At 42.1% G+C, this 15,273-nt stretch overlaps 1 protein-coding gene across 1 annotated transcript in view; it reads right to left on the reverse strand.

Moving 5' to 3' along the window:
- Window positions 1–8,146: 8,146 nt before the first annotated feature.
- Window positions 8,147–15,273, reverse strand: part of LOC309372866 (deoxynucleoside triphosphate triphosphohydrolase SAMHD1-like) — a 35,689-nt gene continuing 28,562 nt past the window's right edge. Inside the window, exons 13-17 of the mRNA XM_081916894.1 lie at window positions 12,471–12,566; window positions 12,259–12,363; window positions 11,827–11,958; window positions 10,846–11,163; window positions 8,147–9,831 (exon numbers count right to left, since the gene is read on the reverse strand). Of these exons, the coding sequence (XP_081773020.1) occupies window positions 11,050–11,163; window positions 11,827–11,958; window positions 12,259–12,363; window positions 12,471–12,566 (447 nt within the window). The 3' untranslated portion in view covers window positions 8,147–9,831; window positions 10,846–11,049. The remainder of the gene's footprint in view (window positions 9,832–10,845; window positions 11,164–11,826; window positions 11,959–12,258; window positions 12,364–12,470; window positions 12,567–15,273) is intronic.

A 15,273-nucleotide genomic window follows, 5' to 3' on the forward strand; every position in this document is an offset into this window, starting at 1 on the left:
TGGACATGTACACCAGACAATTTTGCCCAGATTTTCAGGAAACTGAAATGTAGGGAAAATTGTCCAGGAGAAATGAAACTCAAAAGTACTGGCCTGGGAAAGAGATAATAAATACCAGAATTACTTGAAGAATTAAACTTTCATTCAATGTTTAATCATCAAAGTTGAGAGGGATAAATTCCCTCCACCCAGCCCCATGACTTACCGTACTTAATTACTGCTTTTCTTACAGATTTTATGGGCTCCAAGCAACTTTGGTGGATTGACTGGTATGGCCATACAGATGGATGGGTCAAAGTAATATATTCAGGAGCCTTGACAAGAGACACTGCAAGTATATTGTGATGTAAATAATTCGGAATCAAATGTACTGCTATATATTTTTGGGGCCAGTGTCTGTGAGTGCAAGTCACCCATAAATCCTGGAATTAGTAAAAATTAGAAACAATCAAGGTTTGATTAAACTGTGCCAAACACAAAAAAACCCTGCTGGATTTGGTTTAGGAGCCAGGCCAGCTCAGCAGAACTAGCTGGATGGGGGCCATTGGAAAAACAATAGCTGATGATGCCAGACATTGACTCATCAAGGAAGCCATCAAGAGAGTGAAGATGTACTGGACAAGGAGGGGTGGAGCCCCTCATCTAGCTGTGGGCAGAAACCAAAGGGGTTTAGGATTTCATGATGGGTGACATAGGCTGGGGGGGAAACAGAGATTTCCCCCCCTCCCACTGGGTTAGCAGTGATGGGCAGCGGGGCAAGGGGGCAGAGCACCATGTGGGATAGTTGGGACAAGCAGTAAAGGTAAAGGTACCCCTGCCCGTACGGGCCAGTCTTGACAGACTCTGGAGTTGTGCGCCCATCTCACTTAAGAGGCCAGGGGCCAGCGCTGTCCGGAGACACTTCCGGGTCACGTGGCCAGCGTGACATCGCTGCTCTGGCGAGCCAGAGCTGCACACGGAAACGTCGTTTACCTTCCCGCCAGTAAGTGGTCCCTATTTATCTACTTGCACCCGGAGGTGCTTTCGAACTGCTAGGTTGGCAGGCGCTGGGACCGAGCAACGGGAGCGCACCCCGCCGCAGGGATTCGAACCGCCGACCTTTCGATCGGCAAGCCCTAGGCGCTGAGGCTTTTACCCACAGCGCCACCCGCGTCCCTTCGTTACAAGCAGTAACAAAGACACAAAACATGGCTTATTTCTCTTGCAGACCCAAGCCTGCTGCTCCTATGAGAAAAGCAAAGGACCCTCTTGGGTGTGATGGTGGGATTTTCCTTTATCCAAGTTCAGGTTCATAAAGACACCACGGTCACTGTTGTGCCTCATTGTCCAAGAGGAAACATAAGCATGCCTGCAACCCCTGGAATCTTGTATGGCTTGTGGAGATTTGGGTGGCATGTAACAGTACATAAAGCTAAATTCTCCCTTGGGGGTGAGTGGAGCTTTACCCTGAAAGGCTGTGCGTATTATTTATTTCAAATAAATACATTCATGAATTGTTCTAAACCACAGTCCCAGATGAGGGCTCTGGGAAATTGTTGGGTGCAGGAATACCAAAGAAGGTGGCCCAAAACACCAGAGTGATCAGTTCTGGTGCTTTATTAAAAAAGGTAAAGACTTACAGCCTGTCAGCAACCTTTGCCAGACCTGGGACAGACTTCTTAGCAAGGAGATGGCTTGTCTGCTCCCAAGCAAATATGCATATATTCTTTATACAGTGGTACCTTGGTTTTCGAACATTTCAGAAGTTGGAACATTTCCATTTTCAAACGCCAAAAACCCGAAAGTAACTGCTTTGGTTTTTAAACACTTTTATTAGCACTCTGAATTTGAACAAAATTTATAATCCTCATAAAAAACTGGCATTCATTTCCTCTTTCCTTTGCTACTACTTTGAGTTTCGTTTCTCCTAAGCAGAAAGTGAAAGCTTTCAGTTTCTTGGAAGTGTTTTGTCCGACTTTGCATTGTATTCTGTGGCTAGGATCCAGAATACTACTTTAGGTAAGCCTTAGGGCAGTGGTTCCCAATTATCTAATTACTGAGGACCTACTATTTTTCAGAAGATAAGTGGTTATATCAACTCTTGAATTGACCCTGTTCCTTATAAAAGATTCTCTCCCTATCTAATCTTAGGAAAACTGTTCACTTGTATCTTTCTTTAAAGATCATTTCTCTAGGAACTTTCACTCTTTAGTCTAAGGAACTCTCATTCAAACTATCTTAAGATCTGCTAAAAGGGTTCTGGATAAAGTTGGGTACTTTTATTTTCCTCTTCCTTAGTATACACGTGTGTGCTTGCATGATAGGAGCATAGCTTGTGTTTCCTTCCCCAGTTGTGTCTGTGTACATAAGTATGTATGTCTCTCTCTGGTAGTACAAATTTTGCTATGAACCCTATATTTTAGAGGATTGGACTAGGTGATGCCAGGGTTCCTTCCAACTCTCCCACTTTTATGACTATGTGGAAGGCAATGTGTCTGCAAGCATTGGAGGGTAATTTTTAAGTTCTGGTGTATGGTGATGGGTTGAAGTTCAGCCCAGCTTTGCTTTTTGGTGCAGAAAGATGGAAAGATTGTTTTTTAGAGTTTAGAATAAAGAGTTTTAAAGGGTGAGAGGTGAAAGCCGTGATGTTTTTGAAGCAGAACTGGTGATAACAAGCATTTGAGTGATTATCTAACAGTTTTTACCATTTTGTCTATTATTTAAAAATCAGACTTCAAAGTCTATTCAAAGTTTAAGCACATACAAATTCATAATCAAGCAGAATGAGCCTTGACCATCCCTGTAAATAAAGGGCAGAAAATTTTGTCTGCAAATGGTAGGGCTGAAATGACTGAGAATGTTAAAGATCTTATTATGAATTCTGACTCTGGCCATTTTTACCCATACATAAGGGAGTGGGTGATTGTTCCGCGAATGACCAGAGGGGGAGCACACAAAATAATGATAGCCCACATTTTTAATAGAGACCTGCACCCCAATTTCCTGTACATAAAGGAGGCGGTGCTCCCAAATTCCCTTTGCCTGGGGTACAGGTATACTTATTTGGTGAAAGAAGCATGATCCCTTAGAACTGAGTTAACAGAAATTTATTTTGACCAACTTCTATTGCTGGTGTTGGTAAAAACTTGAATTGCTGAGTTTCTCTTCTCGTTTTAAATCTAACCCTATTTTAAAATATACTCCTTACCCTTCCCTTCCTTTATTCAAATGGTAATATGGCCAAATATGCAACATTTTTAATGGTATAAAATATTTGCTGAAACATGAACTTTGCACATGCACAGAGGCTATGTCAGCTTAAAAGAGAGGAGGGGGAGAGAGGGGGATAGAAAAAAGGAGGTTTGGAGAGAAAGCAGACTGCAGGGAGACATTTATTCAAATTTCTTTATGAACAACTTGGAACCATTGAGGGAAATCACCCTTATGTGTCCTTTGCTCCAGGGTCCACTTAAGGAAAACACTTTGAGTTCCTGTCTTGAGTAGTTTCCCCCCCCAAAGGGATTTACCGTATTTTTCGCCCCATAGGTTGCACCGGCCCATAGGGCGCACCTAGTTTTTTTTGGGGGGGATAAAGAAAAAAAATTATTTCCCCCCCAGGCGCAGAGCTGGGGAAGCCCGAGCTTCCCCCGACCCGAGCCCCCAGAACAGGCTGCTATCCGCAAGCCTAGGGAGCCTGGCGGGAAGTCGCGCCAGGCTCCCCCGGCTTGCGGAGAACTGCGCGAAGCCTGGAAAGCAAGAGGGGTCGATGTGCACCGACCCCTCTCCCTCTCCAGGCTTCAGCGAAAGCCTGCATTCGCCCCATAGGATGCACACACGTTTCCCCTTCATTTTTGGAGGGGAAAAAGTGCGTCCTATAGGGCGAAAAATACGGTAAATGAATTTTATAACAGGTTTTGTTTTGTGTGTATATGCCTATGCATTTTAGGAACAGCATTTCCTGACAGATTTCACTTGAAAAAAATTCCCCTTTCAACAGGATATGTGAACCTCTAAGAAGACTCAACCCCATTTACAAAGTGTTTGTCCCTTATTTTCTCCCACAGTACAAATAATAATAATGGGGGGATACAAACAGTAATTTAAATATTCTATATCCGAGGTTCTCAGAAAAGTAATTGCATTTGTATTAGTGGCTTTGAAACTTTTAAAGTTACAAATAACAAATAATCTGTTTTCATTTATTAAATCAGTTTTTCCATTATGAAATTAATGGAATTATGAAATTAATCTAAGCACAACCAAGTATTGTTTTGGAACTGTATTTTGTCAGGTACCGCACTGCTTTTGCAGGATACAGATCCTTCTGTAACTCTGCAGGTGGCGAGATTCCTGAATGCGGTTATCTCACACACAAAAACCACCAAAAAACAACAACAACAAAAACTAATCGGACAGTTATGATGAGAGTGCATGACGGATCTCGTCTCCAGTTCTCCTTTTTCTGTGAACCGTCCCTTGGATCTTTCTGGGCCCCAAGCTGTTATTTGTCACTGCTCAATGACCCACCCTTGCATCGTGTTCCCCTTCTGTTGTTAGATGCATTGGTCTTTATGCTTATGTGCTTTTTGTTCGTACATACTTTATGGGCTAATAGCCGTATAAATAAAGAATTTGTCAGGTAGTTTTTAAGCAAACCCATTCTCTTTTACCCTGTTTGCCTGAGTATTTATTATTAGTTCTGTCATTGTGGCTAGTTTGAGGTACTTGCACAACTTTAAATTGCCATTAATCTTTTTTTGGTATTAACCCATTTTCCAATATTTTGCTATTAACATTCTAGCCGATGTTGTCACATCAAGAAACACTATTTTATTTTCATTTCGGATGCTCATTGTTAGAATGCCAAAATAGATAAGTGTAGAGTTTGTTTTAGCATTTATTTATTTTTGGTTCCTCATAGGTCATGTCCTTTTTTCTTTTCTTTTTTACTTTGGAGACATATCCATCACGTGTGGAATAAGGTTCCTTCATTTTGTTGCATCTCCAAAACTTATTGCTGATATTTATTTATTCTGACTGATTTAGATGGGATCAGGTACTATATGTAAGTCATTCTCATGAAGTTCTGTTTTATCAGATAGCACATGGTGAATTTTAAGCCTTTTCCCATTGCTTTCCCATTTTTCAGTCTAGTAGTAATCTGTGTGGTTTTGATAATATCTTTGTATTATTTAATAATAATTCTTTTCTAAATCTGATGTCTTTGTGTCAAGTCCGTTTTCATCTGGAATTTTTTTTTTAGCTGGTAATCTAAATTTTTGTTTTCTTTTTAAATGTTCACCTTTCTTGTATTTCTACCCTTTTCTTCCTGTATATGTGGAGTAACTAAGTGAAGGAAAGCAAACAAACTTAGCAGATAATAACAATAATTATATGGAAATGTAATATTAATAATAAAATAAATAAAATGCTTAACACGCTAAGATTTTATTATTTGCAGCTTCCCAAGATAACTCAAGGAGATTTTTTTGTGTGGCTTTTGCCCCTTCCTTTTCTAACTGTGTCTTTAAGTCCCTAAAAACCCCTGCCCCCTTATAGGATATTACTGCTACAGATGTTAATGCAGACCCAATGATGGAAAACCCTCAGCCCAACTCCTCCTGACTACAAGGCTATTTATTACCTGCAGCAACAACAACAAAAGACACCAGAGTGGCCACAGCTATCTCTTTCAAAGGATATAGACTGACGGGGGAATGGGGCTGACAAAGGGGGGAAAGTTGAACTGCAAGGACATTCTCTCACTTTTAAACCTCAAGACTGTGCTCCAGGACTGAAAAGATATGTAAAAGATCACAATTGCCTCAAGATATGTGACTGATATTTAATGATTTTGTTGTGTATTATGTGTTATTATGTAGGAATATTGAAATATGTTTGATAGTGTGTTATTTCCACAAAGGGGGCCCCCAATTTTTGTGTGTAATTGTTTTTATGTTTAATGTATAGTGTCTTATTGCTTACACCCCAATGGAGGATTCTCATGCATTTTATGCTTTCTAATAGATCAGGCATAGATATTGCATAGTCCAATATTTAGATTAGATCAATTTATGATCACATTTCCTTGTCCCACCTGGCACTCTACCAACCTTCCCTACATAGGCGCCGACTCCATGGGGCTTGAGGGGGCCCGAGCCCCCTCAAAAATTCGTTTGGGGGGGCTCCGCCCCCCCAATAATCTCCGGCGCCCCTCCAGCAGAGCGCCATCGCCGCCCCTCCCCCAGCCCAAAATGCACAGGGAGGGGCGGGCTGCATGCCTCCTGCCCTCCCTCCCGAGCAAAGGTAAAGGTAAAGGTACCCCTGCCCGTACGGGCCAGTCTTGCCAGACTCTGGGGTTGTGCGCCCATCTCACTCAAGAGGCCAGGGGCCAGCGCTGTCCGAAGACACTTCCGGGTCACGTGGCCAGCGTGACATCGCTGCTCTGGCGAGCCAGAGCTGCACACGGAAACGCCGTTTACCTTCCCGCTAGAAAGCGGTCCCTATTTATCTACTTGCACCCGAGGGTGCTTTCGAACTGCTAGGTTGGCAGGCGCTGGGACCGAGCAGCGGGAGCGCACCCCGCCGCGGGGATTCGAACCGCCAACCTTTCGATCGGCAAGCCCTAGGCGCTGAGGCTTTAACCCACAGCGCCACCCGTGTCCCGCATCTCCCGAGCAAAAGCTCCACCCAATTTCCTTTGGAGCTGATTAATAGGCGCAGCACGCTCTCCCCTATTCGCTCACGAGGAGGCGGCGCCACTTTATTTGCATATTCATGAGCTTATTTATTATTCATGAGCTTTCCCGGGCCCCCCCAATATTTTTTATAAGTCCGCGTCCCTGCTTCCCTACCCATTTCAAAATGTGTTTTAACTCGTTTTACCAAGGAGAAGCTTCAGGGTCCATGAAAACACCAGATACATGAAGGTATATATGCCTTGATTTCGCTGGAATAATCCCTTATAGAGTTAAACTGACTAATTTGGACAAGTGCCCTTTTTAAAGTATGGTTTTGTTTTAACATTGGTTTAGAATGTGTTAACCATGAAACTAAATAAATTCTAATTGGGCTCAGTTCTGATTGGGCATGTATCCCAGGTGCACTGAACTTTCTCTGGTCCCCTTAGAACAACTGAGCAACTTTCCTAGAGTGCAAGACAATAATAATAAAAATGCAATCCCATAGAAAGGCAAAGGCAAAGACATCTCTCTCACTAAATGTCCAAACCTATGCCAGGGACAAGGCGACATGGTCAAGATGAAAGCCCTAAGGGGATTCACCAGGAGGTGCTGCTGTGGGTATGTTGGAGGTGTGAGTCCAGAGAACTAACTTTGACACTTGGGAACACACAAAAAAGCAGAAACAAAACAAACTGCATTTTTCAGTCATTGGTGGACCTTCCTGCTAAATGTAAAGCATAGACCACTATGGAGAAAATGTTTCTCCCAAATTGCTAGAATGCCACAAGCAATTTAGTAACAAAATGCAACGTGTGTTATTTTTATGTGATATCCTATGTTCAGCTATGTGCACTGCTACACTTGCAAATAGCCTTAAGGGGCCTGACATGCAAGACTTTTCAGATTTATACAAAGGCATCCATTTCCAACATACTACGTTAACATTTTGTGGGGCAAAGAATTTTTTAAAGAAAAAATTATAGCCCCAAAGGGGGGGTTGATAAAATAAAATAAAAATAAAGATACACACACAAATGTACAAAGCAAACACGTACATAAATAAATAAACCAAATGTCTGAAGCAGCACCAGAAAACAGCCATTAAGCCATTTTGGCTCCCAAACTGACCAAATGTTTTCTCTGCAAAGGAAAATGGAAAAGCCTACCCCATTGTCTTTTCCTTCACAAATCCTGTCTTACGGGTATATACAGGAACTAAGTACGCACTCAGATTTCTGGTAAACATACTCAGATTTCTGTTGTAGACCACCCCTTTCTGTGATGTAGGTATGATGTGTCGGGGGTGTGTGTGTTGAGCTACACCCCTTCTGTGATGTATGTATGATGTTTCTGGGGGTGGTCTTGGACTCCAGGGCAGGCAATTTAAAATGTCTATATAAGGGCAGGCACACCTGGGTTCTGAGTTCTCCTCCTCCTCCTCCTCCTCCTGCATGTTAAGGGGGCACCCTGTTGCAACAATTCAATAAAGATCAGGGGTTTTATTACTCAGCTGATATGCACAGGAAAAAAGATTAATATACAGGCACACAAAATATATAATTCTAATTCTAACCAGTCTGACAATTGAATATAGCTCTATGCACGTTACCTTAACCCGTTTTTATGAAGCAATTTAATGTCAAAACGAAAGCTCAGGATGCCAGCAGCTCCCTTTTAATCCCATTTTACGGAGCTCAAACAATTGAGCCACTGAGTTTGAGGTCTCTTCTTGCATGGTCTAGTCTAGATGTTTTTGGGACTCCCAATTCACATCAGCACCAGATATGGCAAACAGTCAGGGATTATAGCAGTTGCAGTTCACTGATATCTGGAAGGTCACAGGTTAGCTACCCATACTCTGACTGCAGCACTAGAAATGTTGGATATTTCTGAACAGCTCTCTGCTCGTGTGAAAGCGTGTTGTGTGAAAGTGTGTTCTGGTGAAATAATTCTAGATTCAGGTGCTGTGTGCTGGAAGTAAATTCAACAGAGCACCTGACAATGCCCCAAATGTTTAATTTTTCAGCCCTAAGTTTTAAGAGAACTCCATGACGCAACTTCATTTTAAATACTGGCATGGATCCAAGATTCCTTTGAGCAGAACTATCCTGCTGGTGAAGGGAGTGGGATTCAACTCCCCCCTGCAATGGTCCTGTAAATCTGCTCAGTACAGAAAGAAACACTGGGGTGTTGATGGTGAAAGTGGCTTTCCAGCTTCCTACAGCAGGTACCTTTGCTGTAGTCCCTTCTGCAACGAGGAGCCATTCTGTTTGCAGAAGGACATCTCTCTATCCTAATCTATAGTTCTTAAATGGTGTATACATTTCTTCTGAGCCTTAGGTTTGTTAAATGAAGCTTCAGAAACTCTGTTCTCACATTTAGCAGCACACTTCTCACACACAAACCCATTTTCTGTCAGCATAAAGTGCCACATCATAAAACTGTGTTTCTCCCCCCAAAAAATTTTAAGGAACAATATATACTATTCCATACAAAGTCAACAAATCTGTGAAAATATGAGAGATTAAAAATACATTCAAGTCGGTCTGAAACATAACAGGCAAAACTCCCTGGTCTGAAATTTGCTTCTGATTCTTAACAGCTATTTGCCTCTATACAAACCAGCTCATTTCCTCTTTACCTAGTCCTTAATGGCTAGGATACATTCAATAATTGGTTGTTTTGGTACTGTGAGTATTTTGTTGGATTATATAAAAGGTAAGCATTGAAGTTAAAAAAGTAACTTTATAAAATAGTATATCCTTGATTGTGCCAAGGCATATTTAGCTCTAAATGAACATATACTGACTATCATGATTTGAGGGGATGGCAGCTAAAAAGAACAGTAGGATAAGCACTTTTATCATAAACAGAAGATAGGCAAATAGCATAGGCTTGTCCCTTCTTTTATGTTTTCCCCCAAAAGCTTTTGAATTTTATCCAACTAAGTTGTACTCAGAGCAAACTCACTGAAATTAATGGAGCTATATTAGCCATGTCCATTAATTTCAGCGGTTCTACTCTTAGTAGGACTTACATTGGATACAACCTATTGTATTTTAATACTTTGTTGGAAGCTGCCCAGAGTGGCTGGGGAAACCCAGCCAGATGGGCGGGGTATGACTTAATTATTATTATTATTACAACCTGTTTTTATAAGTAGACCTTTCTTCACCGGCACATATTTATTTTTTTCAATACATTTTTATTAATTTTCCAATATAATCATACAATTTTATCCAAATTTAACAAATTTTAACAAAATACTCTTTTTGGTCTTCCTTCAGCTTTTCTGGTAATCATCCATATTTACCGTTCAATACACATTCCTTTAATTGCATTGCCATTTGTCTTCCCTCCCTTTTCTATTTCCTTTCAACAATACCTCTTAAAGTTTTACAGTGCTTCTTGAAACCCCACTAGCGTTGTTTGCACCTCACATATATTTTTCAGATAATCTACGAATTTTCCCCAATCCTCAATGAACTTTTGGTTTCGGGCATATCTTATTTTCCCAGTCAATTTATCCAGTTCTGCATAGTCAGTCAGTTTCATTCTCCATTCTTGAATCGTCGGTATTTCCTCTTGTTTCCATTTCTGGGCCACTAAAATTCTTGCTGCCGTAACTGCATACTGGAAGAATTTACAGTCTTTTCTTCTTATTTCTTTTCCTGTAATCCCTAAAAGAAAAGCTTCTGGTTTATTAACAAAAGTGTATTTTAACATCTTTTTCAATTCATTATATATTGCTTCCCAGAAATTCTTTACTTTCTTACATTCCCACCACATATGGTAAAACGTTCCCTCTTTTTCTTTACATTTCCAACACTTATTACATGTTTTATACATTTTTGCCAATTTTGCCGGTGTAATGTACCATCTATAAAACATTTTCATTACATTTTCCTTCAACCCCATGCATGAAGTAAATTTTAGATTTTCCTTCCATAATTTTTCCCAATCTTCAAATTGAATATTACATCCAAAGTCTTTGGCCCACTGTATCATTACCGATTTAACCTCTTCGTCTTTCGTAAAGCATTCTAACAATATCTTATACATTTTTGACAGAGCTTTATATTCATTATTTATTATCTCTGTTTGGAACTTTGAATCTTTTTCTGCAAATCCACTTTCCTTTATGTCTTTTTTAAGCATTTAATTTACCTGGAAATAATGCAACCTTCACCGGCACACATTTAGATTAACAAAATAAGAACATTGCAGGTCATCAAAATGTCCATGTGAAATCTACAACAAATTGAATTTTAACTCATTTGAGCTAAGACTGACATTTTCCACTACTACTTTTCTTTCTACGTTTACATTTTTTTATAACACAACCTTCTTATACAAACCATAATCAAACGACAGATATTAAAGCTGTTCAAGGCAATACAAGTCTCCTTCTGGCCTTTGAATCATGCTTTTTATCATCTCTGCGTACATTGCAGTCTGCTTTCATTGCTGGTGTAAGTTCAGGGGCAACAGTATCACCATCCTATCAAAGCATCAAAATGAAGAGAAGTTCAGTTGTGCACTGGAAATTAACAGTCAATACATTCTGTCATCTTCTTGGCAAGTGGAGCAAGACACTCATTGGAGCCTTTTTACACATCACATTACAAGAAAAACATTCTTGCGCTGCCTTTTCCCACTGTCAGGAAAGGGTAATGGTGGACTCATGCTGTACCCCATTGATTTGTGGCAGTCGCCTCTCAACAAATTTTATGTACTCATCATTTGCAAGGAACTTAATAAACAGATACAAAACTTCTAGTTAGTGGTAATATTACAGTTGTTTTAGAAGGTAAACCATAAAGGCTAGATGGTCCTCCAACGAGATTTCTGAGATTTTTAGAATTCTCAAATCCCTTGTGTTCATAATGTGCAGAAGTAATAATGGGTTAGTGATAGAGGAGACTATGGAAGAATGAACAGGTGATGAACAAAAGGAATACAGAGAATGAGGAGGTAGATCTGAATCTCATAGCTCAGTTGGTTAGAGTATACTGCTGAGAACGCCAAAGTTGCAGGTTCAATCCCTGTATGGAATAGCTGCATATTACTGCATTGGACTAGATGATACTCAGGGTCCCTTACAAATCTACAATTCTATGATTCTACATTGAGATGCACCTTCTAAATGTTAAACCTTTCTTACCTGTGATTTAGTGAGACTTTTACACCACTGATCGAAATATTTTTTAGCATCACAGATAGTGTCTTCATCCGCTGTCTTACAATAAACCCTGATTTGCTGCTCTTCAAATTTTTCTGGTAGGAGCTGTGAAACCTTAAGACAGAAGGAAAAAGAAGTCACATACACTTAATTTTATCACCTTGTCAGAAAAAGCTTCAACAAATTTCTCAGCAACACCATTCAGTTACAAGAATGTTTGCACAGGGGAATTTTACCTTAAAACCACTTGCATTCAATGGCCACTTACATAGCAGGTGATATTAGAAGTCTGTTGCTACTATTGCCATGCAATTCTGTAGTCATTTTCACAGGTATTCAGATACTCTTTAGAAAGCTATCATAATAAAACAGGCAGAAACTCCTCCCCCCCCCCGCCCGCACCACCTTACTTACTTGTTCTTTAGAAATTCTGAATGCCTCCTCGCAGTTAGACTTTGAGTAGAAACACACGTTATTGACAGGGTTCTTCTTTTTCATTCCATAATCCATGTTGATAACCTTCACAGAGGCAAGTCAAAAATAAAAATGTACTAAAGTGCATTGTAGGCACATATGTTAAGAAATCAAAATTATTTAAAATGAACATTTAAAGAGATCATTCTTACATCAACAATAAAGTCTTCAGGCTTTAATCCAGGCTTGTGAGATAATGTACTGGGCTGGGACTTGGCAATTTCTTCAGCCATCTTACTACGCCATTCCTGCAGGGTATAAAACCTTTTACTTTTTTGTGTATTTGAATCACTGTATTGGAATCATACACTCAGAAACTTTTGAACCAGACTCATGATTAATTTTCAAAATATTTTCTCTCTCACGCACTGTACAATGTGACAAATAAGGTATTTGATATCACCATGACAATCAGTAGTGATGACTTTTAATGCTATCATAGCTTCTCTACAGGCAGACTAAGGCAAAATTAGTTATCCATTAGAGAGAAAGGAAAGAAGGTTGGAACATTTTATTATTATTGAGAAATGTTCAATGTTTTGCCATGCTTTTATTATGTTGAAAGCCAAAGTAGCTGGGGCAACCCAGTCAGATGATCGGGGTACAGGTACAAATTTATGATTACTATTGCTGTTGTTATCCAACAAGTTGATGCAAACTATTGTAAAAACCTAGTAACTCTTGTACTTAATGCTTAATCCAGGGGTTACCAACCTAGCACCCATGAAAACCACTTCTGGCGACCCAACACACCTATGAGCTTTACTGAAGAAGGGGCCTGTCTGTGGCCTTTATATTGATTGCTCTGTTGTGCAGTGCTGTTTCTGAAGTTAAAAGAGCATGCCTGTTTCCGCTCTGCAAATACAATCCTGTGTCTACTCTTTGGAGGGAATGTTGAGGATATATGGAGGAAGATAAAAAGTTGCTAGCCTGTGCATTTTGAGACAAAGGTGGCCTGGAGAGGAGAGGAAGAGTGGTAGCTACCACTCCCTTTATTGTCCAGAAAGACAATTTGTTTCAGGATTCAGGGGAGGGGGAGGAACAGTGCGGATGCCTTCCTCACTCACTTCATGCAGGATGCCCATGTGATAGGGAAGGACAGGCAAGAACAGCCTTTTCCCAGCCTCCAGTGGACTTTTTCAGCAGCTTGGACGTGGGAGCAGGAGAGAAATGCAACAAGGATGTTGCCCTCAGTTGCATCATGACTAGTCAGCTTGTGCTGGCAAAGAAGGTGTGGGCTTTTCCAAAGGTTCTTTTCGGTCTAGAAAGTGGTAGATGTTGTTTCTGCATTGTGGCGTGGCTGGAGAGAGAAGTGACAGAGATGGCCTCCCCGGGCACTTCATGGACCATGCACCTGCTCAGGCAGGCTTTTGCAAGGCATTTGCGGCAAGATAGGGGAACAGGGGAGAGATTAGTGATCTGTGAAGGACAGAGAGAGAGAGAGAGAGAGAGAGAGAGAGAGAGAGAGAGAGATATTGTCAGGGAACTGCCATCCAAAGAACCGGAGGTGCAAAGGCTCATTGAGGTTGAGAGAGAAGTAGCAGCGGAAGAGGGAACCAGTAGAGGGCGAGCAAGAACTCCAAGGGAAAGTGAGTCGGAGGGATGGCTCAGAGACGCTTCCAGCGAAAACAGTGGGGAGGTCTCAGGACCTCCTATAGGGACACCCACTCCTCGCCGGAAACTGTCACGCCGAGAGTCCAGAAGACGTGTTTCCGTTAAAGAGCTTTTATGTTGGAAACGATTCCGAAAGCAACCACTTTCGGATTCTACTAGCGATTGACGCAGCCATGCTGGAGGGGCTCCGTCACAGGCAGAGGTTTGAAAACCTGATCAAACTCTGAGGGACTTGCATTTTACGCACAAGCAGCTCATCATCCCATCACAGCAATCCGAAAGTCTCCGAAAGCCAGCTTGTGCAGGGAGAGGCATCATGAGCAACCCAGCCGGAACCGGAGGAGCAGGAGCAGCTGGAGGGGGTCCAAGCCTGGAAGAAAGGTACAGGGCGTTGGAGATCCAGCTGGCGCTGCAAACGGCGAGGCTTGAGGAGAGGAGGGCTCAGGATGCAGAAAAGGGAAAGGAGAAAACCACCCCGCTCGCCAGAAAGGTGCCAGGATTGGTGCAGAAATTCGGGGGGGATCCCAGGAACTATCATGCCTTTAGAACAGAGATGCAATACGCTCTCAACCTGCAGTTTGATGACTTCCCCGACGAGGAATCGCGAGTGGCTTTTGTAATTGGCCATCTCGAATCGGGGGCGAAGGACTGGGTTAGACCCCTGATGGCAGCGAATAATGAGATCCTAAAGGACACGAGGAAGTTTTTTCGTGCCATGGACCTGATGTTTTCCAGCGACATTGAGCAGGGGGTGGTGCGAAGGCAGTTAATGGCTTGCCAGCAGGGAAGCCGATCTGTCCGTGAGTACTGGACTGAGTTTACTATGCTGATTCATAAATTGGGGTGGGACCTATCGGCGGAACCCATCCAGATGCTTTTCGAAGAGGGGCTTTCTTCGGCCGTCAAAGATGAACTTTCCCGGGGGCCCAGGGCGGAGTCTATGGATCAGCTGACCAAATCTGCGCTGTCCATAGGAGCGCGCCAGGAGGCGAGGGCTTTGGAAAAGCGGGAAGGGAAAGGAGACCGTTGGAGGGAGCTCCGCATTCCAGACATTCCAGAGCCACCTTTCCCGCCGGCAGAGCCGATGGAAGTTGGAACAGCGCGGGCGCGCGCAGTTTCAAATCCCAGTGAAGGGCGGAAGAAGGAGGGAAAGAGCGCCAAGAGATGTTATCTCTGCCAACAGCCAGGGCACTTTGCCAGAGTCTGCCCACAAAGAAAGGAATGGCAAGGGATGGCAGGAGCTGTTGGGGAAAAGGAAGAGGAAAGCAAGGAGCAAGTAAAAGCCAACGCCTGGCTGCCACCGTCGGGGCACAGCAGCCAGGCCAAAGAGCAGTGAAAGTG

The sequence above is a fragment of the Podarcis melisellensis genome, assembly GCF_964234715.1.
Source record: "Podarcis melisellensis genome assembly, chromosome: 6".
Classification (NCBI taxonomy): domain Eukaryota; kingdom Metazoa; phylum Chordata; class Lepidosauria; order Squamata; family Lacertidae; genus Podarcis; species Podarcis melisellensis.